Source organism: Gopherus flavomarginatus, chromosome 2 (genome assembly GCF_025201925.1).
Source record: "Gopherus flavomarginatus isolate rGopFla2 chromosome 2, rGopFla2.mat.asm, whole genome shotgun sequence".
Taxonomy (NCBI): Eukaryota; Metazoa; Chordata; order Testudines; family Testudinidae; genus Gopherus; species Gopherus flavomarginatus.
Genome location: NC_066618.1, coordinates 213,519,000 through 213,545,860, shown reverse-complemented (window position 1 = coordinate 213,545,860; position 26,861 = coordinate 213,519,000). Strand labels below are relative to the sequence as shown.

General features: G+C 38.1%; 1 protein-coding gene across 13 annotated transcripts in view; it reads right to left on the bottom strand.

Moving 5' to 3' along the window:
• Positions 1-213: 213 nt before the first annotated feature.
• The window catches only part of LPIN2 (lipin 2), a 74,800-nt gene continuing 48,152 nt past the window's right edge, over positions 214-26,861 (bottom strand). For 12 of the 13 annotated variants that reach the window (XM_050942127.1, XM_050942140.1, XM_050942133.1 and 9 more), the window contains 17 exons: positions 25,200-25,498; positions 21,976-22,083; positions 18,817-18,940; positions 16,877-17,213; positions 16,472-16,571; positions 14,893-15,080; positions 13,395-13,488; positions 12,917-12,986; positions 12,695-12,784; positions 11,275-11,357; positions 9,927-10,071; positions 9,150-9,298; positions 8,541-8,627; positions 6,902-7,054; positions 5,646-5,760; positions 4,703-4,806; positions 214-4,379 (listed from right to left, as the gene is read on the bottom strand). In XM_050942127.1, the coding sequence (XP_050798084.1) occupies positions 4,235-4,379; positions 4,703-4,806; positions 5,646-5,760; positions 6,902-7,054; positions 8,541-8,627; positions 9,150-9,298; positions 9,927-10,071; positions 11,275-11,357; positions 12,695-12,784; positions 12,917-12,986; positions 13,395-13,488; positions 14,893-15,080; positions 16,472-16,571; positions 16,877-17,213; positions 18,817-18,940; positions 21,976-22,083; positions 25,200-25,498 (2,391 nt within the window). In that variant the 3' untranslated portion in view covers positions 214-4,234. The remainder of the gene's footprint in view (positions 4,380-4,702; positions 4,807-5,645; positions 5,761-6,901; positions 7,055-8,540; positions 8,628-9,149; positions 9,299-9,926; positions 10,072-11,274; positions 11,358-12,694; positions 12,785-12,916; positions 12,987-13,394; positions 13,489-14,892; positions 15,081-16,471; positions 16,572-16,876; positions 17,214-18,816; positions 18,941-21,975; positions 22,084-25,199; positions 25,499-26,861) is intronic. The other variant, XM_050942137.1, reaches the window with a different exon arrangement.

Genomic DNA, 26,861 nt, shown 5'->3' with positions numbered 1-26,861 from the left:
TGTATATCATTAATCAGCCCCTGGAAAGTATTCCAAAGGAACATTTGCTTTTCTTCCTGATGATTTTTTTTTAAAATAGGTATTTATTAGATAAACCTGATTCCATCTAAAATATGAAATGCTGGTTTACATACATCCTTATGTCGAACTTTGGCAATTTATTATAAGAGCCAATGAGAATTTCATTCTTTAAAAAGAAAGAGAAGAAAACTCTTTAGTTTAAGTTTGTTTATTGTGGCAACACTGTTTTGAACATCAATAAACATTGCACCAAAAAGTGTAGGTTATTTACCCAAAGACAGTCCAGTCTTTACAAAGACCACTGTACTGGCATATTCAGAGTTGACAATTTAACACTAACTTATTAGTGATTGTGTAGTTTAACAATCAACTATTTCACATGTTCTCAATTTAATAATGAAATAGAAAGTATTAAAAAGAGTTTTCCTGACCCTCACCTTAAAAACAAACCAAAATGCAGCTTTCATCTGGAGATAAACACTTTTTTTTTTTAAATGATGAAGCAGAGTTTCATCCTACTTAGCAGGATTTAACATAGGAAACAAAACTTTCTTAGGCAAAAGTGACAATTCAAAGGCATCTAAAATTTACTAGACATTTCTAATGTTTCATAATGGTGTAATTCAGTTGCTTAACTCCTTCAAAAGTCTATTTCTAGGAGACTTGAATACAATGTCAAATGTATCTCTTTACCCATTTGGCTTAAATTACATAACTTTTGGCAATTTTAAGTGTTAAAACTTTTCCAGTTGAAGACTTATGTTTTAGAAACAGTAATAATGATGTCACAAGGCTAAGAATACATGATCCAGCTTCACACCGGCACTTCTATACTCAGAGATTAGAAGCCCCACATTTTTGAAGTACAAGCTTAAACACATGAAAGTAAAAAAAAAAAATCCAGAAATGCTTACCTCTATACATACAAGTGACTAAGTTATGATCACTATAGAAATGGACAGTGTCCGATGGACTGACTAGATCTGAACTGCAGTGTTCCTTTTTTATCCCCAGATAAATACTGTGGAAGTTTATGGTGTCAAACACTGTTCCAGTGCAAAGGGGATCTGCATCTTCAACAACAGTCTTAAGAGGGTGTGTGTGTACACACGCTTAAAAGCTCCTCTCTTTCACAGAAAGAATGAGTTAATTTGTGCTGATCTGAAATAGGCTTAGCACAAACATTGTTTTCAAACCATCTATTTCTACCAAGGTAAAATAAAGGAAGCAGACTAATTCTAATGTATCCACTTCATATTGTAATACTGTAGCACAAACCTACCATTTGACAGTTAATGAGATTTCTTTTCTAGAATTTGTTTGGAATACTGGACATTTTACTTCCCTAAGTATGTAAGTAATAGTCTGCACAGAATAACCAAGTTCAGTCCCCAAAATGGATTCTAAAGTAATATTACCATCTAATCTGAGTAGGGCTCCAAATGCAAGTTGGTTTCAAATTAAAAAAAACAATTTGCTTATCAAAAAGATTCAAACAAGTTTGCATTGTATCAAAAATGATATAGCAGAATTGTAACTATGACAGACAGAGTGAAAGGGCAGCATATTTATTCAGCAGCTTTTTGGAAATTCCTAAATGCCAAAAATTCACCCCAAAATTGCAACACAATCCAAGTGCTCACATTAATTTAAACTACTGGTGCTTAAAGGAAACATTTGACCCTATTCAGTTTATTGTTTAAAACAGGTTTTATACTGATTTTACCCTGTCCTCACCTTAAAGTGCACAGAATTCATCACTGTATGTGTCAAACTGTAGAGAACATGAAAACCCAGATTAAGAGAAAACTAGCAAAGTACAATACAGCCACATTCTTGCCTTCTGCCCAATTTGGAATTTCATCAGGATGTTTTAAGTTTTTCATCAAGTGCTTAAAAAACAACAACTGCATTAAGCTAAGGCCATCAGAGAATGAGCTAAAAGTGGTGAAGGAAATTCTGACTACTCCAGAAGAACTGATCTAGGAGATCCAGATCCATTCCTTTTGTGGAAAGATTTTCTCATCACTGTGAGGAAAATTTTTCACTTAATAGCCTGTATCTCATTGATTTTCAAAGCAACTTATGAAAATTTTACCCTTTGTGAAATGGTTTTCCCTATTAGAAGAAACCAAGAATGAAAATAAAAACAGATACAGGGCTTTTAAAGACTAGGGTTTATAAGCCTTTGCTCAGTGCAGTGATCTATAAAATAGGCCATGTTCCGTTCTGATCTGAACCTGTGAAACAATAAACCATAAACAATAAACCAGCAATAGCATTTGCAGCCCACTACTGCTTGCATTAAAGACAGACTGTGGCTCTTGATTGAGTAATCCTAGTACAATTATGGTTGCTGCAAATACTAACTTATAAAACAACATCTTTAGACATTTGTTTGGATCATGAAAAAAATGTAGTCCCATCTACTTAACCACTAAGACTTGGGAAATGGCCAACTTTTCTGCAGAAATGATTATTAGCATACTATGAAATCCATATACTCTAATGAGGCTGCCGTTTAAATCATTTGTTTATATGGCACAAAAAAGTTCAAACTGATGTAACTCGCTTTCTCCTTTCCTTCACTAAAGAGCCAGGTCCCCTTTGCGACTTCACCTCTTTGCTTATAATTCCAGTTGCTGTGAGCTAGTCATTAAAAATAACCTACTTCAAATGATACGTTGATCCAAAAATATTCAGTGAATCTGTTTTTCAGTTGACTGGAGTTAGCGCCTCATGTTAGAACCTCACATGGAGAATTCTCAGACTGACAAAGGAAATAAAAAAGATTCCTTCTAAAAAAGAAATCTACCAAATCTGCTGTTTTCACTGACAGCCTAGGGTCAACATCCTCACTTCGACTCTGCACCTCTAAAGGCACAGCACAGAATTTCACTCCAGCTTTATACTATACCCTTCCTAAGTTTGCTGTACAAACCAAAAGGAAAAACCTTTGCCTTCAAGAATTTTTGGGATACCCAGTGAAGACTGCAGGCAAACTGCTTTTGGAGTTGGTAAGTATTAGGCCTATGAGGCAGTTAGCATAATACAGTAATTTACAGGCGCAGGTCTGAAACCAAGGAATGGCCACACAGCAATGCTTGTCATTTACCTGAAAACTCTGTTGGCTCTACTCTGCTATACAGCATTCAGAACACAAACATTGCGCCTGGGGGCTCACTGCTGCACAGTCCTTGCTTCAACAACTGAAAACTCTTAATACAGAATTCTGGGAAGGCCTGCAGTAGAATCAATTAAAAAAATTAAATACATAATTTTCTTTAATGACAACTCCCCAAATATAATCTGTACATGCTTTTTACTGTGCACACATATATGCATTTCAATGCTGTAAAAAAATGCCAACTTCTCAGGTATTACAGCTATTCAATCTCTGGACTGAAAATTGCCATGGAAGGTTGCAGCTTGGGAATAACAAAAGTCATTCAAGAATCCAACGGCATACTGAAACTTCTCAAGACATGGATTGAAAATACGCAAGAAGCTCATAATATGGTCAAATCACTGTATGTTTAGAAAAATGTAAGAGGTAGAGTTAACATGAGTGGCACCTTGCTGCACAAGCACAGCCTCTACCTTTAATATACCCTGGACTGTACATGTGACAATACTATTTACATTTAAGGAGGAACTTTATATCTTTAGTTTCTGTCAGGTGGTTAATGTTTAAGACATCTTCTATATTTTGTTTATGAGAAATGAAGCCATAGTTGTTTCAGACAGTTACTCCTTTTTAAAATGGCCTAATTACCAATTGAAAATTAGTCTATAACTGCTATAACATGGCTGATAGTCTATTTGGCAGCTTCCATGCACTTTTTGGCTTCTTTTTAAAAAAAAAAATATTAAGGAGACTAATATACAAAAAGTCTATATTTAAAGTAAGTTTTGTATCTATGGAAAGGCAAAGATGCAGCAAAAACTCCACCTTTGTGTTGCCATCTAGTATCTCAGTACTGCTGCTATCACATAGGCGAATCTCAAATGCCTTAAAAAGTCAAAGGACAAACAGAAACTTTGCATTTTGTTTGTTTGTTTGTGCCAAACCCATAGACTTAAAGTACTCTCAAGTAAGACTCATGGTACCAATGTATAAATTAGCATCTCCAGAAAAGACGTTCTCTCTTCATATTTAAACTGAAGTTGAATGACTGGATACAAAATCCCATCTCCAGGTGAGCAGAGCTGTTCAGGCTAGGTCTTCCACGTTCACCGCAGGAAATGGTTGTCGCCAATAGCAGAAGGAACTGAATTCCGGGCACACAAAAGCAGAACTCTGTTCTTTATTGAGCAGTGGGAACACATGTTCCACAAGCTCACTTAGCCTGAAATACCTACATTAGAAAAAGAAGATGGTTATTTCACAGTCTAGTCAGTGTTCTATTGTTGCGCAGCTTTAGAAATGTAATTCCAAAAGCCGACAGTCAAAGAGGTAGTGTTCCTCCAAAAGCTATTTTCCACTTTACTTAGTTTACATTTTTCTTTCTGAATACATTTCAGTACATATCTGAGGCTGAAGATCTCTAGTAGGCAGGATTTCACACAAGTCCTTAAGATTTCATATTATAGCATCACTGTTACAATGGTTACTGTCTTGCTTGAAGCTCAGCCCTCCCCCACTTCTTCTGACCATTTGAAATAATAAAAGTGGTCTTACGAGGACTTGTTTCCCTTTGTCTGTTCCTGGATCAGTTCACCCTTTGGGTTCACTGTAAATATTCTGCAGTCTGGGACTCCCACTTTCGTGTAGGCGAATACATCCTGCAGAAAGCATGAACAGTGGTGCAGAAGGAAGTTATTACTCTGCTTTCAGATTCCCTTATGTGAGTGAACACTGCTCAATAGAAAAAAAAAAACTTTACAGAAAGAACACGAAGATACATTTAAAAGTAGATTGAAGTAATTGAAATTTGGCTCTTCAAAAGTTAAAAAGACGACATGCAAAGCGTCAGACATATTTAGAAGCCATAAACCTTAGACAGCATAGAAAGGATTAGAATATACAGCAGCAAATAAGATGAACTTCCAGCTTCAGTCTGGGAAGTAAGATTTGTTCCTAGGCCTTAGGCCACAAATGACAAAATGCTTCTTGGGGGGAATATTCCATTACTGGAATGGAAAAGCAATACTTTTGGGGCCCATCCCTTCCTTGCTGGTTCAGGGCTCAGTACCTGTGTGGTTGAAAACAAGTCAGGGAGAGAGGAAAGAGAATTGTGTGAAAGAATAAAGTTTCTGCATTGAGTTGCTATGGAATTAATAAACTTTGGCTCTCAGATACTGTGGTGAACACCACTGCAGAAACACCAAAGGATGGAATGTTATATTTATTAAAGGCCAGATTCTGAGAACATTTACATGTGAGTAACTTCACTAATACATGTAGTTCCACCAAAGCCAGTAGAACAGCTTGCACAAGTCAAGTTATTTCTAAGTGTGTTTGTATGACTGGGCCATAAAAAGGAAATGCCATCAGGTGTTTAAAGCTGTTCAATTTCCTTCTTACATTTCTAAAAGGACCAAAAAAACCCTTATTTCCCTTGCTTCACAAATAAAATTTGTTTAGGTGTTTTGACCCTTCAATTAGAAAGGTGCAGACTTACATTGGGCCTGTTTCCAAAAGCAGCATAGAAAGGCTGTTTATTCGGCACAAACAAGTTCTTGATATCATTCAAACACTCGATTTTGAACTTTTCAGGCTTCTTTTCTATCACTTCCCTAGAATAAAATTTGAACACAATCACTGAATCCTAAATCACCATTTCAAAGGGGTAATTCCCCCTATTCAGCTGGTGTTTGCATTCTCACAGTACATTGTGTGGCTGAAATTTCCAATGTACAGATATTGTACCAGCTGTACAAACAAACAAAAAAACCAAAACAATCCACTTGCCCAAGATGAATAAAACATAACTCATTTTTCCTTCATCGACAATCGCAGTAAAATGCGGGTCAACAGATTCTGCACATAAATTTTCATGCCAAACCAAATTCATAACTGCTCTGACACGGTCTCTGCTACCTCAGAGGATCATTTAAGCAGATCAGGAAAAATGGCAAGTGAGAATATATAGGAACACATTAGGCCTACCCTCAGTCCTGCTCTCAATGAAGACAATGGCAGTTTTACCAGTGACTACTGGGTGGTAGAACTGGGGCCACTGCTAGCTGCAACTTACTGTGTCAGTTCATTTTTATTTTACTTTGCTTAAGACTATATTACATTTACCTTAATTAGCTATCATCAGTGACAAGTGATAAGTCTACTGAAGTTTCCAACAGTGATTGTCTCAGATATTTAGATAACAAATCTAGAAGGCTGAACATTTCTGGGTTCTTTATAAGACATAATATTAATCATTACATTCTTGTTACAATGTAGAATTCCCAAGGTTCTAATACCGTCCAGTGTGGTAGTGAAAAGCTGGAAAATCCAGATTAGCTTGTGGAAGTTCAACTCTGCAGTTTTTGCAGCCATACTTCTCTGGACAGAATTTTACTGATACATACAGAACCTTATGTTAAGAGTAAGTCACAGGATGAGAGGGAGAGGAGTAGACAAACACCTCCTTTACCAGACTGACACTTTACCTGCTGTAACAGCTTTTCATACATACATATGATCACAAACATTATATTGCAAATGAAACGTTTCGGAATCAGCAAATGGTTTCAGGGGGTCATAATAAAGCCATGGGCCCTCTTCAGTTTGCAGGGGTAAAAATAAGAACAATGGTATAATGATAGTTCATAAAGCAGCCATTTCACTCAGTTCCTCACACCTTTTCTATTTATCTCTGCCCACTTCCCTGCCTCCTTACTACAAATAAAATTGCCAATAAAATACCAACGTGCTTACCTATGAAAGGCCGAGAACAAGCTGCTGGGGGACAACAACAAGGGGCCCCTGGGTAGGATTGTTCCTTTGTCATTCACCCAATGTAAGTACCCTCTTGTCATATCTGCCATTCCAATGGCACGAGCAGAGCAATACAGAAACTTGTAGCCATTCCTAAGGAAGAATATTCTGCTTAGTTTATATTCCAGCCAAAAAAATGTTTTGCCAAGATCACTGTATTATGGTAGTGCCTAGAAGCACCAATCAGGGCAATAACCTCATTGTACACTCACCATGCACAGGTAGAGGAGGTTGTCCCTAATTTGAAGAGTCTGTAATAATTTAAAGATTCAAAAAGCAAGCCTAATAGAGAAGGGAAAAGGAGAGCAGGTACTAAGTACTTCGATCACACTATTACAGGTTAGATTTATGCACAACCTGGTGGTTCTGGATAATTGGCAAAAAAAATTAATGTTGTAAACAAACCTATATCCAACTCTTATTCAACCCTCTCTATTAGTTATAGCAATTATTAAACGTGCATTTGCAGATAAGGACTCCATTTCTGCATATTAAAATGTTCTGCTGCTGCTTGTAGGCAAAAATATTTACTTACAGTATGTCACGTCAGAATTACTGAAAACTCGTTGTTCAGCAAATCTCTAAAAATGTTCCTGCAGACTTTGCACACATGTTTATTCACATGAAAAAAAGCTGCATTTGAGCATATACACAGTGTTGGTCTTGTGTGCAAGCGGATGCAAGTGCATTTTTAGCGGCCTATGAAATTTGGCTCACAGTGCCAAGATTGCTGCTTCCAGTGCGTAAGATACTGAACTTGCCCAACTCCCATTGACAGTAATTGGCATGAAGAGGCAACTTTTGGCCCTTTGCATTATATCTGAGGTCAACATGAAGGTTCCAAGGCCTCAAATCTAATCCGTCAAGGCAATGATTCTAAACTTCAACTTAAAAAACTTCGATTAAAAATAAATTATTTGGAAATATCCCCAAACAATTACTCATCTTGTATCCCTCAGGCACAATACTAAATGCAGTTAAATGCTATTCCCAGGGTTGCTGGTGAATGATGGTGCTGTCAATATGTTTTTGAAAAGTGTTTGCCACACAAAGGACCAAATCAGGAGAGAAAAATATATTTGTCAAGTTAACAAAATTTAAACAATTAAAAAGATTACTAGACTCTATGCTTTTCAAAGAATGAACATTTTAAAGAAGCAGGATCAATGTACATCTGGAGTTCAGTAACTTACATGTATAAAATTATGCAAGATATAAATAACTGAAAGCACACAGTTTAGGCCCAACACTTACATTTCAAATAACTTTTTCAAAATAAGTGTTTTCATGATTCTTTTAAAGTGTAACATACTCACTGCAATCTGAAGAACAGTTACAATTCTGCTTCCCAACCAGCACAACAGTTAAGAAGGTCTTTAGAATTTCTGTTATAAAACTACAATTTTTAAAACTAAAATCTGAATTTATTCCTTGGAAATACATTGCAAAATATCAAATTACCAAGGAAAGTGGTAGTTCATGGGCAAAGCAATAGCATGTGTTTCAGTTAATCGGATTCATTTTAATTCTATTAGTCAGTAATCCAAAATACCCGGTTGCTTCAAAGTAAGATACATACTCATTGATGGAATGGTAGAGTTTTGCAATGCCTTGATGGGTCCAGTCCTTGCCAAGCTGTGGGAGAATTTGCCCTAAGGCATCAGACCTAAAAACAAGAACCATCGGAACTAAGTTTACAAGGAGAGATTTTGTATTTTTTTTATGCATGTCACTGAATTTGTTTTGCAACAAATATTTGTGGAAGATTCAAAGAATCTCTGTGCAACAGATTCTAGCGATTACGGCAAAGCTTTGGTAGCTAGTCTGGATTGAGCCATTAGTGAGCCCACTATGCAGTAGCAAGCCACTACACCCAGTCTCAAGCCACCCACTAAACTGGAGGAGAAAAAATCCAGGATATCACTGAAAGCCACTGGTGATACATTTATATTCTTTCAAAACTCATCATAGATTACTGTAAGTAGAAGTACAAATTACAGTCAAACAACACTGTAATCAGCAGTCTTTCACTGGGATTCTCACTATGATGTAAATATAGAGGACAGGCTGGATTCAAACTCCCTTGGAATCACTCTTTATAAGCTCTTCAGAGGAAGGTGCTATAAACAACAGTGAAACATATCATCCAAAATTTAAATAAAAGCAACAATGATGTGACGGTACTTGCTTTGTTATTGTTCCATCAATATCAGAGATGATGATTTTGTCATTCCAATTCCAGAGGTATATTGTTCCTGCGCAGCGGCAAGTACCTTGATATTGGGTTGTAATACTGAACACAACATCATTTGGACCATCTCTGAGCTTCAATTTTGCCTTTAAAATAAACCAAAATTATTAAAGTGTTTTGCATAGTTAAGAGTTTATAAATATATATTATATATAATAGCAAAAGAGCTGCAGGAAATGTCGTGGGTGCTTATACACATCTACTTGTGTGATCAGATTAAATATAATTTGTAATTATATGTTTATTGTGTCCTCAAATTAAAGCCATTTCACAAGAATCCAACGTTAGCTTGGTGCACTATCCAGATACAACAACCCACACCTCTTGCCTACCAAAAGAAACAATCCTGGAAATTTCTCAATGTTCTCCCTCTGCTAGTAAAGGAATCTATCCTCAATTTTATTTTAGCATTATTCTACATCAATTAGCTTCTGGTTAAACAAAAAAAAAAAGAATTAAAAAAAAGTCAATGTACATCTCCTTCCTGAAAAATACTTCCTATTCTATACTACTGAGTTAACTTTCATTGGTCCTTTAAATCTGGCTGTTCCTTGTCCAAAGTGTTAAATGTGGGACCCCATATAAGTGATTCTGGACCTACTTTATTTTTATTAGAAACTTAAGTTCAGTGGTTACTGTAGTAAATTTAGTGAAGAACTCAATATGAAAAAATACACTTATCAGAGCTGCAACATGCAAAAATATACGACTTACTATTTGGTCTGAAGACAGCCTAAGTGACTTCTTATAAGAGATCGTGTTCCCATGGTTTGCATGTTCCACTGGGATAGAATCTATTTTTAGGGATTCTTTCAACTCTTGTGACTCTTCATCACTAGAAGAATCATCTTCTGTCGGCCTAATATGACATCAACCAAAATAAAAGTAAGCTGCAGAAGATTTTTTGTATTGGCTTAAAACTCATGTCTTCTCATATGTGTAAGACCAATTGTAAGTATCAAGATTTTCTGCTTGTATCAAGGATTTGCCACTGGCCTTGAGAAAATTAGCCCTTCAGGTGTACAGATTTAATCTATGGATAGAAAGTGTATTTTGCACACACACAAAAATACCCACCACATCTTAATCTGGCTAAGACACACTACAATGGTAAACTCAACCACAGATTAGTGAGGTTTGCAGTTAGCATGTGTCAAACCAGGGCTAGTGTATGCTAGTAGGGTGGGGTAGAGAAGTCTTGTAACATCCTGGTATTGGTGAAGCCTTGAAACAATGCTATTTACATTGGAGCTGACTAAGGTTGGGTAAAAGCAGCAAAAAAGATGAGACCTGTTTGTCACTACTGCTGTGCTATTGAACTAGTTACACCACAGATGAAAAGGAATATTGGGCAGTACTTTATAATAATTCTTAATGACAGATCTCCGAGAACCAAAAAGATTAAAGGTGGACTAATAAATTACACAATTTACTGGCTAACCTCTAAAGATTACCTTGTATGTTTTTATTTCTTTGCCAATTAATCTAAAGTTTCAGGATTTAAAATAACTGGAGTTACATTTAAGTTTTTGGGGGTATTCCTACCACCATAGCACACTTAGATACTTTCTTAAACCTTACTCTCTTCCCTTCCTAAAATCTTGGAAGAGAGGCAAGGGGAATAAAATATTATGGGGACTTATTGTAACAGCCAGCACTAGACAGAAAGAAGTTTTGTGCTGTTACTACTAGTCTTCAACTATCTTCTTGGGTGATTGACTCATTACATTCAATACTATGTTTATTGTTTGATTCTTGTATGTTACCAAAAAAAGGGGAGGGGGCTTATTGTGCAAATCCACCAATGAACATTAGGATTTTATAATAAGAAACCAGACACCACACACCTACATATTGTCATATGATTTAAGAAGTTAGTATGCATAGCTAGTGCCTGAACTGTTTACTTCCACACAGTTTCTTGCAGAAGTATTGGCCAAAACTATCTGTTTTTGTTTAGTAGCTCTGAGGAAACATTTCTTCCCACAGTAAATCCCCATTGAATTCTTCAAAAATCATGACACTATTGAGTCTGCAAAGGAATCTTCAGACAGGAACACACCTGCTATTAACTTGTTCTTTTGTAGTTGCTGGCAGGTCATTTGTTCTTTGTGCCTCAGACTTCCCCTCCTTTGTCTCTGGTGGCTAAGATAGCACAAGAATCAAAAACATACCAACATTTTAGGCATCTGCATTGACAAGAACTAATTTAAATTTGGGGCATAACCAAATAGCTATCATATAAACAGTAAATTTGCTGCTCTATCTGTACGAGGTACTCAGACTTGCTCAGTCTGGGGACTACTTCATAAGAGATCCTTTCATAGACCATTTCTCCTCAAAATATTTAATTCTGTAGGCAAATAAGAAGGCCTCTGCAGACCAGATACTAATTAATGTAAATAATGCTTTAATCAGGCACTTTTTGGGGCACCATCTATGGTCAAAATCTTGCAACCAAGTTGCTTATGACGGTCTTAAAACAGAAAAAGGATGAAATCAGTACAAAACTAGTGTTTAGTGGTCTTGATCCTAGCAGGTAAATATTTCTATAACAGAAATTGCTATTAAAATTTACAGCCCTTTCAGTAGCACTTAAGAGATCATGAATGGGCTTGCAGACAGCCATCTTTAGAAGAAGTGGACCTCTCCAAGCTTGGTATTGTGGTATGTGTGCAGGAGAGCATGACGGAAATTGGCACTGCTACTGACCATTTTGTGGCAATCAAGGCTCTCAATCCAACATCTTTTAGAAACATTAGATTCACTAAAGATAAACTCTAAAAAGTGCTGAAGTTAAAGAAACACATGTTAAAAGTATTGGAAGAAAGCTTAAATCAACCTAAAATACCTAGTCAAAACGAGAGTCCTGTAATTACGTAAGGGGCAGACTGACAGAACACTGTGCCCATTTTTCTATTTCCCTTTTATTTGCAAGAAGTTCCCAAAATTCAAGTTATTTGAAAAGTAGTTTTGAAGACAATTGATGGTTTACAGTGAGGACAGCCTGAAATACATGTCTACATGGCCCAGCAGTGGGAACTAGGGGGTGTGAACTGCAGTGTGCTGTGCTGCAACTCCCTCATGTGGATGCTGGCATGAACTAAAACGTACCCAGCGTCACAAACTAGGTAATTTAATTTGTGCCAACAGCATCCACATAGTGGAGTTACAGTGTAGCATGCTAGTATGTGCTGCAATTCACATCCCCATAGTCCAAACTGCAGGGCATTTAAACAAGCCCCAAGATCCTTCAATCCAAATTTATTGTGTTTAGTTGGTAATGTTACTAGTGATATTTTAGTCTCTAAACCTCAAAAGCAATTTAAATAGTTACATAATATTGATGAATAATTGAACATGCAGTTTTATAGCACTGACTGCCAAAGATCTGATCAGCATGTCTGATGCAGTTAAGAGCAAAATTTCACATCTGATTTTGATTCACATAACTATTAAAAGGTAAAATAGGCTTCAATTACTTGCTTAGCCATGCTGTCCCTCTTGCGCCAGAACCACCATCTTCCAGATTTCTTGGGCATCTTGTCTTTAACCCAAGACTCTACTGTAGCCTGAAAATGTTTAGTTTAGTTAATTTGTGTGTATACATACATACATATACGCACACACACAAATATTAAAATTATAGTTCTGTATTACTATATATACAAGTTGCATTAAAGTATAAATTTGTGTTAGTTTACCTTAGGCAAACTTTTCTGGAACACCTGCAAGCTAAGAATCATGGGTGCAGCCAATGCCCAGTTATAGTACCTGGTTTAAGGAGATAGTCTTGATGAGAAGCTACAATAAGGACTGAATTCAGTAGAAATAACTGATTAGCGTGCAACATGCTCTTTGCTTGGTAAAAATAAAGTTTTATTTTTGTTGTAGGCTGCTCATAAAAACATGCAATTAATGTTTGCTTCAGGCCAAACAGTTTTCCTAATGCACACTGTTTACTGTTAGTGACAAATGCTGCAAGATCTTGCTTTAGAAAATGCAAATCTGACTTTAACCTGCAATTCAAAGGCATGTTGCATGAGCAAAAGATCACAAATACAAAATACATATGGAAATATAAGTTAGAACTGGAACTGAAAGATATAGTACCTTTAAAATGTATTACTAAAAAAGGAAAGCTATATGACATGTAAACATTTTATAGTAATGGGAAATTACCTGTTGTAAATCCTTATCACTAGATTAGGATTGTCTATGAGTCCTGGATTTTCGGCAAATTCATGGTAAGTAATAATATGTTCCATGAATTTTTCTGCAATACAAGGACATTTTTATCAAATTCAGTTAAACATTAACTATTTTTGCCTCCTCTTTTTGAGATTGCCTTTAGTAAGTCTGTTATTTTGTATACAAACTAATAAATCCTTTTCCTTGAGCTTTCAATTACCTTTGCTGATTTTCTAACATCAAGCAAAAGAGATGCTGAAAATGGTCCACATCATAGGTGAAAAAGGTGAAAGCTCCCATGAACATTTCCTCAATTGCAAAAGGGCCTCACCTTCCAGACTCCCCACTCCACCAGTCACAGTAACAAGTAGTAAAGTAGTACAGGAGGGAAGTGAGACTGATTTAAAGTTTCTTTTTAAAAATAAAAAGTAAGTGTATCAAATCATGAAATCTACACACTGATCTACAAGTAACAATTTTGTGAGTGCCAATAAGTATCCATTACTGATAACAGACTTTGGCAGCAACTATGCAGTTTTACAGCAATTCAGTGTTACTGAGTTAAGTTCTCCCCCCAGTGCACTAACCCTCTCCCCCCCAGCCCTGCATGAGGAAGTTTTTTTTTTAAATATAGCTTTTTATAATTCAAGTCTGATTTTTATACCTTATACAAATCACATCACCAAGATATACATTCAAAATGTGTATCAATCTTGGACTTTATAAAAAAATTACATCCCTTTGACTGCTGGAGAGGAATATTATGGCAAAACTTGAATATCGAATAAAACAGACGCTAACAAATATCCCATTATGTTCAGGAAATAAGTGACATTTAAAGAGAAAAGAGTAAGAAACATGAATGGTTAACTTTCACTTTCTACAGAGTGCGAATAATTGAACAGGAAAGTCTAGAGACAAAACCAATGTGACATAAAAGATCAGGATAAGGAAATATTTTGTGAGGGGAAAGGAAGATGAATCTTCATTTCTAAAGTCCAAGATGACGACATTTGCCATCCTTCCTCTTGCAGAGTAAGAGATTAAAAAGAAAGTCTATCAAGAAATGGGATACAAATACAATTTTAAAGTTTTATATAATGGCAAAGGAAGCAACGCAGAGGGAGCCAGTACCAAAGGTGGTCAGACATTTCACATATGATGCAGCAGAAGGAGGGAAATAGCTGTGAGGAAGATAGGAGCTTTTCTTGTCCAGTTTTGGCTTGATCCCCCCATAATATGAATACACATCATCTATCCTTTGCAAATGTTTGAGAGTTTAATACTGTATATATGATTCCACAGTAGTTGATTTACCCAAAGCCTATAAAATAGGAGCATGTTTTCAGCTCTCTCATGCTTCCAAAATAAAAACTAAAAGCTTCATATGGCAGTCTTCTAAAATAAGAATACTAACAACCTGAAATAACTTAATTAGGCTGTACTCAATTCATGTTTCTGGCTTAATTTGACTTAGTTTCTTACATACCTTTAGAGATCTCTCCATTTTCACTTAGACCTCCACAGATAGAAAGCGTGACATCAGGCAAGTCCATAGCAGAATCAGACATGCACTCTGTGCCACTGTCAGCAGCAGCACTTCCCACGGACTGTGGTGACTGGGAACCAGAGAGGGTATCCGACTCAGTCCACTGTCTGGAACTTGGATCAGAATCACTAAAGGAAAGGAGTTCACATTTTGTGTATGTAATTCTTTTGCATACACATATGCATGTATTTTAAGTTATATGCAACCACAGTATTACGTGCAGCACGATACAAAATGCAATTGCAGCACTACATATTCTTGTATTTCAAATACATTTTGTTACAAAATTAAAGAGTTGTTCTACAATTGCCAAATTTTCTTTTCTGAAAAAGGAAATCTGAGTATTTGTGCACTCAGATGTTCACACAAGGTATTTTCTCTCACTAACATTTCCTTTCATCTCAGGATTGAAATATTAAAATGGAATGTCAGGTGCTCTACCATTACTGACATATTCTTTGTGATAGGAACTTATTTTGTAATGATCCAGACCAAACCATCAGACTCTAATAAATAGACAGAGATTATTTGTCCAATGGTCTGAAAACTGAATAGGTGCATGGGCCTAACGATCAGTAATTAAGTAACTTAAAAAAAAAAACTCTTAATAATGGTGAAATACTATTTTATGCTCATGATACTGAGAGTAATTAATTAATTAGCCTCTTGGAGTGAGTGGGACAACCCTCCTACCTTTAATGTTCTTTTCATGTTCTCTGTATGTATATATATCTCCTTGCTATATGTTCCATTCTATGCATCCAGTGAAGTGGGCTGTAGCCCACGAAAGCTTATGCTCAAATAAATTTGTTAGTCTGAGGCATCACAAGTACTCCTGTTCTCAAAATTATTAGATGTATCATATTTCACCTTTTCTACTGCTACTGATTCTCTCTGAAATGAAGCAGATATACTAGATGCTTTATGACCGTGTGTAAAGCCTGTAGAATTTAAATATTTCCTTTTAAAGGTGTTCTTAGAAAGACATACTGGAGAGTGTCTTAGGAGTTAAAACATTTTAACTACATAGAATATGAAAAAAGGTTAACTCAGTTACATACGTTTTCTTACTATATAAATGGAGTTATTTTGTAACACTAAGGATACAAATTTCACTCCATGAAAACAGTGATGCCAGTTACATGGGAAAACACATTAGCACTAAGACAAATTACTGGGAATAATACTGCTTCCCAAAATAGCTATGTAGTTTAAAGTTTCCCACAAGGCCCCAGCACTTTCTCGGTTCAGCTGGGATAGAAATACCACAATTGCAAACTTTCACATCATATTTCATTCTCTCTCCTTCTTGCCAAAATCAGAAGCAGAGAGATATACAGAACAAGTTCAACATTGATTTATCCTATTATATACTCTAAAAGCTCAAAGACAGGCTTGAATTTTGAACAAGGATTGGCTGAGGTCTTTTATCTCAATTGGCTCATCCACTCCTAAAACTAACAGATAAATTATTTTGCAATATAAGCTTTGCCATATGAGAACACTAACTCCAAGCTACCTTTTTGGAAAGTAGAGTGCGGCAACTTCAGGTTCCAAAGCCTTTAAGTCATCCAAGTAAATATCATGAGGCCCCTGGTGTTGGCTTCGCTTGTGCACCCCTGTTGATTGTCATAACAATTAGGTGGTTTGAGATTAATACATGTATTAAATACAGTGCTGTGGGAGGCACGGTTTTCTGCACTCTGAACATTGTTCATATGGGAATCTAAACAGGAATGCCTGCAGGTTAGTTGGCCTGTAGTCTGTGAGGTTTTCTGATTGCTTTTTTTTTTTTAAATTAAAAATGTTAGTTGTATTTAAATCTCAAAATTGAAAGTGTAAAGCTACAGTTTTGGGATAACTTCATCAAATTTCAGAACTCTCTGTGGGAATGTACCAGTTCTTTTAAATACAAAATGAATACCTTTCTTTTTTGAAGGAGAGTCAATTTTTGCTGGTGGTTTTACTTCTGAAGGACTATCTACTAATGGGCTGGGGAGAGGATCAGCATCTAACTTGGATGATTCTTGAGGGATCTCCAGCAGAGGTTCTATGACTGCAGACGCAAGAGAATCTTTAACCTCTATTTGCTTAAACAGAGGATGAGTTCTTGGCTCAGGTTTCAGTACCGTGCAGACAGAATCTTTCACCAAAATATCATCTTCAACTTCATCGGAGCTGAGAATGACCCTGAAATGAGTCTTTTCTGATGGGGTAATGGTAGCTGTTCTAGGATGCTCCAATTTGTCCTTCTTGCTTATCTGAAAAGAAGAAAGATCTCGTTCTCATGTACTTCATGCAATATGTCATTTATTTTATTCAGCTCTAAACATTAGCTAACAAGTGCTTATAGTAATTATGCCAGAGATACTACTTTTCAAACCAAAAAAGCCAAAAGCCCGCTGGATTACTGTACCTTTTAGCAACTTCACATGCAGTCTCATTAATAAAGTCCCAGAAATGCCAACCACATAGGAACTTGTTCACCAGTTTCAGAGTATAAAAATCTGTCCAGGTTTCTATATTCTAAGCTCATCCACAATTCAAGTTCTTCCTGAAGGCTCACCTCTGCCATGATGCCTACAGGAAGCTTCCTGACTGACAAGCTTGAAGAGTAAGATGTGAATATTTGTCATTTTAATTTATGTTTTATACTTGCACTTTTTGTGTTTACACATACTGTATATATGTTACATCATGTCTCACGCCTTTTACTTATTTATCTAGATTGTGAACTCAGTCCAGGGACTGGGCCTTTTTCTCTTAGGAAAGCACCTAGCACACTTTGGTGTTACCACAAATGCCTGGCTAAGACATCATTTAGCATATAAAAACAAGGAAACCTATTCAATCCCCCTTGTCACTGGTGAGGAATGTATGAGTAATTAGCACAACCTGAATTCACGATGCTGTATTAAAAGAGACCTCATTAAAACCACCTCTCCATTTCCCCATTTCGAATGTGGTTAGGTCACTTTTGAAAAATTGCAGTGACAAATCTAGATAGGTTTTTGACACATTCAAACTAACCCTGACTTTTCAATTGATGATGCTAGATCATTGCTTATAGTCGAAATGTCTCTTCTCAATAATAACCCAATTTTTAAAAATAATGTTCATGGACAGCCTTTTTCCAAAAACACTGTTGTATGAATGGGTCCAGTGAACTTCACTGAGGCTCTGCATCAGAACAGCGGTCAACTCACACAGAGCTGTCTATGAATTTAGGGCCTAAATTTCATCATCTCTCGAGGTACAGAGAAGGTGCTACATTATACTTCCCTGCCTCAGTTTGGAGAACAGTGGATTTATGTCATCCTTCTACTGGGGAAGATCAGGAGCACTTATAAAGGGAGCTGTCTAAGGATGTACAGGTCCAGCAAATCTCTTCACCTGTCCTATTCAGGACCACTCCTATGTGGGGCTGCATTTTGTAGCTAAAAGTCCACAATGTGAGGGTGAGCAGCCATCAAGTTCCCTATATTAGAATTTGCACGATTCCCCTGGAATGAGCCTGGTCCTATCTTTTACAAAAAAGGTTACTAGACTTGATCATTCCTGTTGCATCTAATGCATTATTTTAAAATTACCTTCTGTTCCTAGCAGCAAATTAGAGAGCTGCAGATTTTTACTCTAAAGATCATTCTGGAAGAGATTTTTGCAGCCCTGCTTTTGAAATCAATAAAAATTCAGCTTAGCCAGCCACAAGAGGGTGCTGTTTTCATGCTATTTCTGTTGAATTATTTACAATTACTCAGTTTTCCCCAATAGTCTAATGTGAAAAGCAGAGTTTTAAGGAAGACAAAATTCAGTCACATTAAAAGTCCCAGACAGTATATAAAATTCATTCGTAAATAACTTTACCTTAGTAGATTCTGGGAATCCTCCCCATGTCCACTCCATATGAGATTCAGCTCTAAGCAAGCTCTCTGCAGGTTTCACTTCTAGTTCAGAATCACTTTTCGGACAGACTGGGTCTGAGAAAGGGCTATCAGAGTAAACACAGAAAACTACAGTATTTAAAATGCATTTGTTGTGCAGCTACTTTTGTTAGTCTTCCCTAGTTTAACACAGGTTCAATTATTCAGCAACAAGGCAAGAAGCCCAGTTGGGTTTTCAGACAGAGAAATTAAGTTAAAATGAAAATCACATGCAGGGGCTTACATAGTGATCACACTAAACAGATTTCTTCATTGTACTTGAAGTGTTCTCAGTATAATCCCCCACAATTTTCTCTCTCTCTCTCTCTTTTTGAAAGTTATTTGATTTAGCTGCAATCATGAGACAGATGTACTTCCTCCTGTTAATTTAGAATATGTTTTAAATTCCCATGTTCCAGACAAGAGACAGCATTCCAGTTTGCAAAGCCTGAAAAGTTTCATCCATTACTAAAAAGTCTTATTATTGCTGCAAGTTAAGTTAAATAGATGGTTACATTCCAATATACAACAGCATACAGTAGTACACCCCACCCCCATCAAGGCTGAGTGGGGACAAAACTAGTAGAGCCTATGATCAAATCAGGGAAAATATTGTGCGTTTACTTGAAAGTTTCCTTAGAATAATGAGGTCCAGATACATTACAATGGTATTTCAGCCTGCTTGCAGCTTGGAGACAGAAGCACATCCCTCAATCACTGATGACAGAACGCCTACTAATTTTTGAAAAGCAGACCCCTTCTGCCCCATCTCTTCTCCCCCTCCTGCCCCCCCCAGACCCTGTCCCACCTCTTCCCACGCTCCCACTCCCTCTTGCTCCTCTGCCCCCTCCCACTTCCTCATCACTTGATCCTCTCCACTTTCCTCTCCCACCCAGCTGGGCTTCTGCTCCAGGGCTGGGACAGGAGCTGTAACCTGACACGGAGCCTACTGCCTGCCTATGAAATGCAGGCAAAAGGTGGCCCTGGCTGAGCAGGGGCTAGTGCAGGTTGATGACTTGGCACCACCCGCCCCAGCCCATAGTGACTGAACACTGCCAGGTCCCCTTTTCTACTGAACTTTGAATTGAAAACCAGACACCTGGCAACCCTAAGAATGCCCTGCCCCTTGAATTTGCCTTCAATTGAGACAACTTTGACAGGCAGGATAATTCAATTTACTTTCCTAAATTACAATATGAGTACTGTTCTAAATAGCAGAATGACCTATGATCTTGTGAGGCTGGAACAAGGATGGTTACTTGAAGGAAGCATTTAATCTTGGGATTTATAGAAAAATTTCTTTTCTTGAATATGCTGATAACATATTACAGAAACTTGACCTTTTGCTTGAACATTCATACACCCACAGTGAGTTCCTCTGGGAGGGCCTTTAAGCCGTTTCATTGGTTTAATGTGCTAGTTAAACATTGGTCTTCGCACCAGGAGTAGAATAAATTCTACTGATTGACTTTTTAGGGTAAACAAGATTATCACAAGTGTGATAATCATCCAAGCATTGATTTTGAACCTATCTGGTCCTGGTTGGAGGCATACTCATCAGAAGATCTAATGCTAAGTTAATTATGTGCAAGAGCTGAGCAACAGCTTCTTCAGATAGAAAGCCAATAGTATCATTGCTGATCTCCTCCTTCGTATATTTTGTACAGTCCTGGGGAGTAGTGGAAAAAAGCAATTTCCCAGCTTTGGAAGAAGTCATTTCACTATCTCACATCCCAGGTCATGATACAAGGACAGGACACAGGGCGGTTTATTGCTGTTCCCGATGCAAAGAGGTCAATCTCCATCCCGCCAAACAGATTTAATATGAGTGAGGATATTTCTAGGTGCAGGTTCCACTCTGCTTAATCCATCCTCTGTCATGTAAATCTTGGTGTTCATCTCCACCTGGATTGGCAATGCAAAAGGAAACTTTGCTCCACGCAGAACCGGAGGAGGGATGATGGTGTTCTTCCTAGTTTATTCATGAAAACCCTTCAGACATTAACTATCATGACAAGAACAAGTTTGTTATCCACGGAAGGAACAGTGCTCAGATACTTCAATGAAACACTACTCCAACTGATGGATTCTGTATTGCACTATAAAGAACTGGAACAAGCTGAAGGCTTGCTCCTCTTGACTGTATACTTTAACACTTGAAAAGCTCAAAGCTCCTGCCAACCGTGTTGTCAGACAAAGAGGAGGAGCCAAGTCTTCCTCTTCCTTCCCCAACAGCCACCCCCTGCTAAACAGCTAAAGGATCCCTCAGTCACCAAAATTGCTCTCACCCCCAAAATTGGTAGATTGCCTCAAACTAGAGAGGAAGGATGATTTTATGGTTAAGGAACTGGACTAGAAAACAGAAGACTTATTCAGCCTCCAGCTTTACCCCAGACTTGCTGTGTGATCTTGTGCAAGTTAGTCTATCTCAATTCCACATCTGTACAATGGGGAAAATATTCCTCTACCTCACAACTGTGTTGTGAAGATAAATTCATTAATTCTTGTGAAGAGCACAGATACTACAGCGATGAATGCCAAATACCTGCTAAGACTGAAGCTCCAAAAACCTGGAGATTTTATGCAAATATAACTGGCTGCTCCTCTGCTCTGGATTTGGGGTTTGTCTAGAGTTTGTGGTCCTGTTTTAATTTAAGTAATTTGTCATTTAACTCAACAAAAGTTATAACAAATGTTAGCCTAGGCACTTCACAAATGTTTACTCTGTGACACACATATTTGTGGCTGACCTTAGGTTGAGTGTCTAGGAATTTGCCCTCTTCCTATAATTTATTAGGTGTGAATAAAATGATCAGCTACAATTTTATTTTTTCCCTGGTGAACTTTAACAGCAGCTTTTGTTAATTCAGAAAGGATGATACAAGTACAACAGTTTTTTTTCCCCCAAAAAACATACATTTACACATAAATTGTGCACAGTCCTTAGGCCCGTGCTAAGTTGCAAATGCAGCCCTGAATGCCACAGATGTTGAGCACCCTTCTTTATGTAGTTTTATAGGTCAGAAGAAGTTACGGAGGTGGTGCATTACATAACATAAGAGTACAAAATCATACAGAAAGATGACACCATAAAATGACCTACTTCTCCAAAGGGGACCAGTCTCCATCAGATAAAGGGTAATGATCCTTGGAGTGATAAATCAAAGGCTCTTTCTGCTCTTCACTCTTTGGTGAAGAATTTGAGGATCCTCTGTGGAGACAAAAGAACCATTTTTGTTTCAAGTGAGTCAATGACAGATCTCCATTAACAACTTACCTAGAGGAACTGAATTATTTTTACCAGAAATCTTAGGTCAAAAAGAGAAAGGAAGAGACTGATAGTTGAGAGATAACTAAAGAAAGAGTTCATCATCGGAGGTGCTGCTTTCTTGCCTGCACAGCCATCTTTAATACCCGTAAAAAAGATCCTAGCAAAGTTTAAAAATGTTCCCCACCACATATTTAACTAAACAATTTAGTGTTCATCTAAGAGATCTCACAAATATATACCAAGTGATGCCATCCTTCACAAACTTGCTATTTAGCATGTATGCAAAAACTGAAATTGGGGAAAGATTCAAGCACAACATTGATGATCCTCACCAAAAGCCTCCAAAAATCTATTAATTTAGAATACTACAACAAAGGAATGCCCAAAATAGATTTGACACTGTATTCTTTGAATATTAGCCTAGTTTGTGGATAATGCAGTGTTAAAAAAAATATATATATATATAGGTAAGTCATATAGGACCTAGAAGTTAGCCAGACTAACAATGGATACTACTATTAGTTGCCTCAGTTACATTTATGAGCAGAGGATGTAACTGAGTTAATTTCCCAACACCAGGCCCAACTGTGATTAGCTGAAGAGCGCTAATGAGATCAAAGCACATGGTATTATGGCTGTAAGGTAATCACTGCATTTCATTCATAGACGCCCCTTTCAAATATTTGTATCTATAAACAGTCAGAGCTTTGTAATTGAACAAGTGTACTGAATACGATAATTATTCTTAGAAATGAATAACTTGTTCTGAAGCCAATTTATTTTCTCCCCTCGTCTATCCCCTCCCCCCCCACCCTCCCAAATCCAAACACTAAAGCAACACTAAAGCAAGGACACTAGGCCATGAGGACAAATCTGGCATATGATTATTTAAAAAGCAATGTGATTTAACAGCTGTAAGTTTAATATGCAAAAACAAAAATTGCTTCTCCTTCATCAGCGAAATGGCCATACTGGTTTTGTATAACATTTCTTAAAGAAATGCAGTGCATGTTCTCAGTCCAAAAGAGAGATCCAAAATCTAGGTATAGCCTATGAAAATTTATACTGCCCCCTCCAGATTCCATGCACCACAATGATTTTTCCACTCATTTGCACACCTCTCACTCAAAACGGGGAAGAGTCCATAGTTAGTGGGTGATAACACTGGAACATATTATATGATGAAAATGTATTTTTCCACTTATTAACATAAGCAAGTATTTGTTGTTTCACTTACAATATTTATTGTTTACGGGAGGTGCTAAATTAACAGCCTTAGTGACAAGAAGTATATTGGTGGTGACAATATGCTTCCTCACACTGCTCATGAGTGCATTCAGCGTTGAAGACCCCAGAAAATGAAAATGTTTTTTCCTACACATACACAAAAACACTGGGAATACTAACAAGACTTCCAGGTAGTGCCATTTGTGGGGGTAGTTAGTGCCAAGTGGAATCTATTCACAGGAACTAGACAATTAATCAACTCATTTCACATAAAGCACTGAACCATCAGACGAATAACAAACTTTCAGTCCTCAGTGACCAACACTATATTTGGTGTGAGAATCTTTAACATGAAAGTCTCTAGGAACCTGGTCCAAAGCCCAGTGAAGTCAATGCAAAAAACCTCAGTCACTTCAATGAGCCTTGGATCATGCCCGAACCGCACCAGCCTCAGTTATCTATTTTGCAATATTGATCAGCTGCCATTTCTTTCCCTCCCTCATCCATTTTATATATGCCCTAAGTAAATATGTTTAATTTAATCTGCTATAAAGTGTAATAATTTGACCTATAAAATGTTTTTAAACCAATGTCTCAATTTACTGCATACAAATATGCTCAGATAGTCAAAGAAAAGAAAACCTATAAATTGGCTGTTAAAGCACAACATCCCAGTTTGGAGCCACACAAAACAGTCAAAAGCACAATGTGTCTAAATGGTAAAAGATAAGACAGATGCATACACAACATCCTCTATTTCTGCTTCATACATCACAATTTCAGTAACTCGTTGTTTGCAGTAACTTAGCTAAGTCAGGCACTTTTGAGAACATATGTATACAACAGGGGTCGGCAACCTTTCAGAAGTGGTGCGCCGACTCTTCATTTATTCACTCTAATTTAAGGTTTTGCGTGCCATTAATACATTTTAATGTTTTTAGAAGGTCTCTCTCTCTCTAAGTCTGTATTATATAACTAAACTATTGTATGTAAAGTAAACAAGGTTTTCAAAATGTTTAAGAAGCGTCATTTAAAATTAAATTAAAATGCTGATCTAATGCTGACGGCCTGGGGTTCTGTTCACCTAGGCCGGCAGCGGGCTGAGCAGGACCTGCGGCCAGGACCCCAGACCTGGGGGGGGGGAGGGGTGTTCAGGGGTCAAGGTGGAGGACTTGGGGAGGAGGTTCACGGCAGAAGGCTGGGGGGGGGTTCAGGGATCAGGGCAGAGGGCTGGGTGTGTGGGGGGGATGCAGGGCAGAAGGCTGAGGGTGTGGGGAGGTGCAGGACAGAGGACTGTGTGTTGGGTGGGGGGATTCAGGGCAGAAGGCTGGGTGTGGGGGGGTTCAAGGGTCAGGGCAGAGGGATGGGGCTGTGGGGACGCAGGGCAGAAGGCTGGGTGTGTGTTGGGGTTGGGTGGGTTCAGGGCAGAGGGCTGGGGGGTTCAAGGGTCAGGGCAGAGGGATGTGGCTGTGGGGACGCAGGGCAGAAGGCTGGGTGTGTGTTGGGGTTGGGTGGGTTCAGGGCAGAGGGCTGGGGGGTTGTGAGGGGTGCAGGGCAGAAGGCTGGGTGTGTGGGGGGGTTCAGGGCAGAGGGCTGGGGGCTGTGGGGATGCAGGGCAGAAGGCTGTGTGTGTGTTGGGCTGGGGGGGTTCAGGACAGATGTCCAGGAGTATGGAGGGTGCAGGGCAGAAAGCTGAGTGTGTGTGGGGAGAGTCAGGACAGAGGGCTGGGATGCTCAGCTTGTGGGGGAGAAGAGGTTAATACACAGGTCACAGTACGAAGCCTTAGTAATATCACATGAAAGCATTCAGTATGTATTTAACAGTTTACCTCAGATGTCTAACACCTCTCTCGTCATCAGAGCTTATTTCTATTTCAAAAATCTCTTCAACCCCAGAAGAGATCTGATCTTCCTTCTTGCTGTCTTGTTTGTATTTCTTTTTTCTTCGCTTTTTCTTCTTCACAGACCCTGAGGCGAACACAGTCTCTGTTTCCATGACGTGTGTAACTTCAGAGCTCTGACATGTCCTTTCATTTTCACCTGACTTCAGCAAGTGATCTTCAATCTCTTTAAAGAATTGATCCTCAGTGATTATTGGGGAGGTTGCCAGATATGCAGGAACTTTTTCCTAACCAAAACAAGGGGAATAATAAGTAAGCAGATACATTTCTTATGTATACATAAACAGAATAACAAAAGGTTAAATAAATGTGGGGGTGCAGTGGGGTGGAGAGGTTAGCAGCATCAAGGACTGACTGGCAGATATGGCAAATTTCCTGCCTGATCAGCAATACTGTCCCACATGACTGACTGCTGGGAGACGTTATTGAAATTAAATTTAAGTATCTCTGAAGTCCACTATACCTAAAGGCAAAAATTATGTCTTGTGGGCTGGAATTGTGTGTAACCTCTTGGAGGAGATGTGGTGGGGGTATGATGTAAGGCATACGGGAAGAGGGTAGATTTAGAAGAGAAAATAAGGAAAGAGCAAGTTAAATATCACTTAGAAAAGTTAGATGCCTGCAAGTCACCAGGGCCTGATGAAATGCATCGTAGAATACTCAAGGAGTTAATAGAAGAGGTATCTGAGCCTCTAGCTATTATCTTTGGGAAATCATGGGAGACGGGGGAGATTCCAGAAGACTGGAAGGGGGCAAATATAGTGCCCATCTATAAAAGGGGAAATAAAAACAACCCAGGAAACTACAGACCAGTTAGTTTAACTTCTGTGCCAGGGAAGATAATGGAGCAGGTAATCAAAGAAATCATCTGCAAACACTTGGAAGGTGGTAAGGTGATAGGGAATAGCCAGCATGGATTTGTAAAGAACAAATCATGTCAAACTAATCTGATAACGTTCTTTGATAGGATAACGAGCCTTGTGGATAAGGGAGAAGCGGTGGATGTGATATATCTAGACTTCAGGAAGGCATTTGATACAGTCTCGCATGATATTCTTATAGATAAGCTAGGAAAGTACAATTTAGATGGGGCTACTATAAGGTGGGTGCATAACTGGCTGGATAACCGTACTCAGAGAGTAGTTGTTAATGGCTCCCAATCCTGCTGGAAAGGTATAACAAGTGGGGTTCCGCAGGGTTCTGTTTTGGGACCGGTTCTGTTCAATATCTTCATCAACGATTTAGATGTTGGCATAGAAAGTACGCTTATTAAGTTTGCGGACGATACCAAACTGGGAGGGATTGCAACTGCTTTGGAGGACAGGGTCAAAATTCAAAATGATCTGGACAAGTTGGAGAAATGGTCTGAGGTAAACAGGATGAAGTTCAATAAAGATAAATGCAAAGTGCTCCACTCAGGAAGGAACAATCAGTTTCACACATACAGAATGGGAAGAGACTGTCTAGGAAGGAGTATGGCAGAAAGAGATCTAGGGGTCGTAGTGGACCACAAGCTTAATATGAGTCAACAGTGTGATACTGTTGCAAAAAAAGCAAACGTGATTCTGGGATGCATAAACAGGTGTGTTG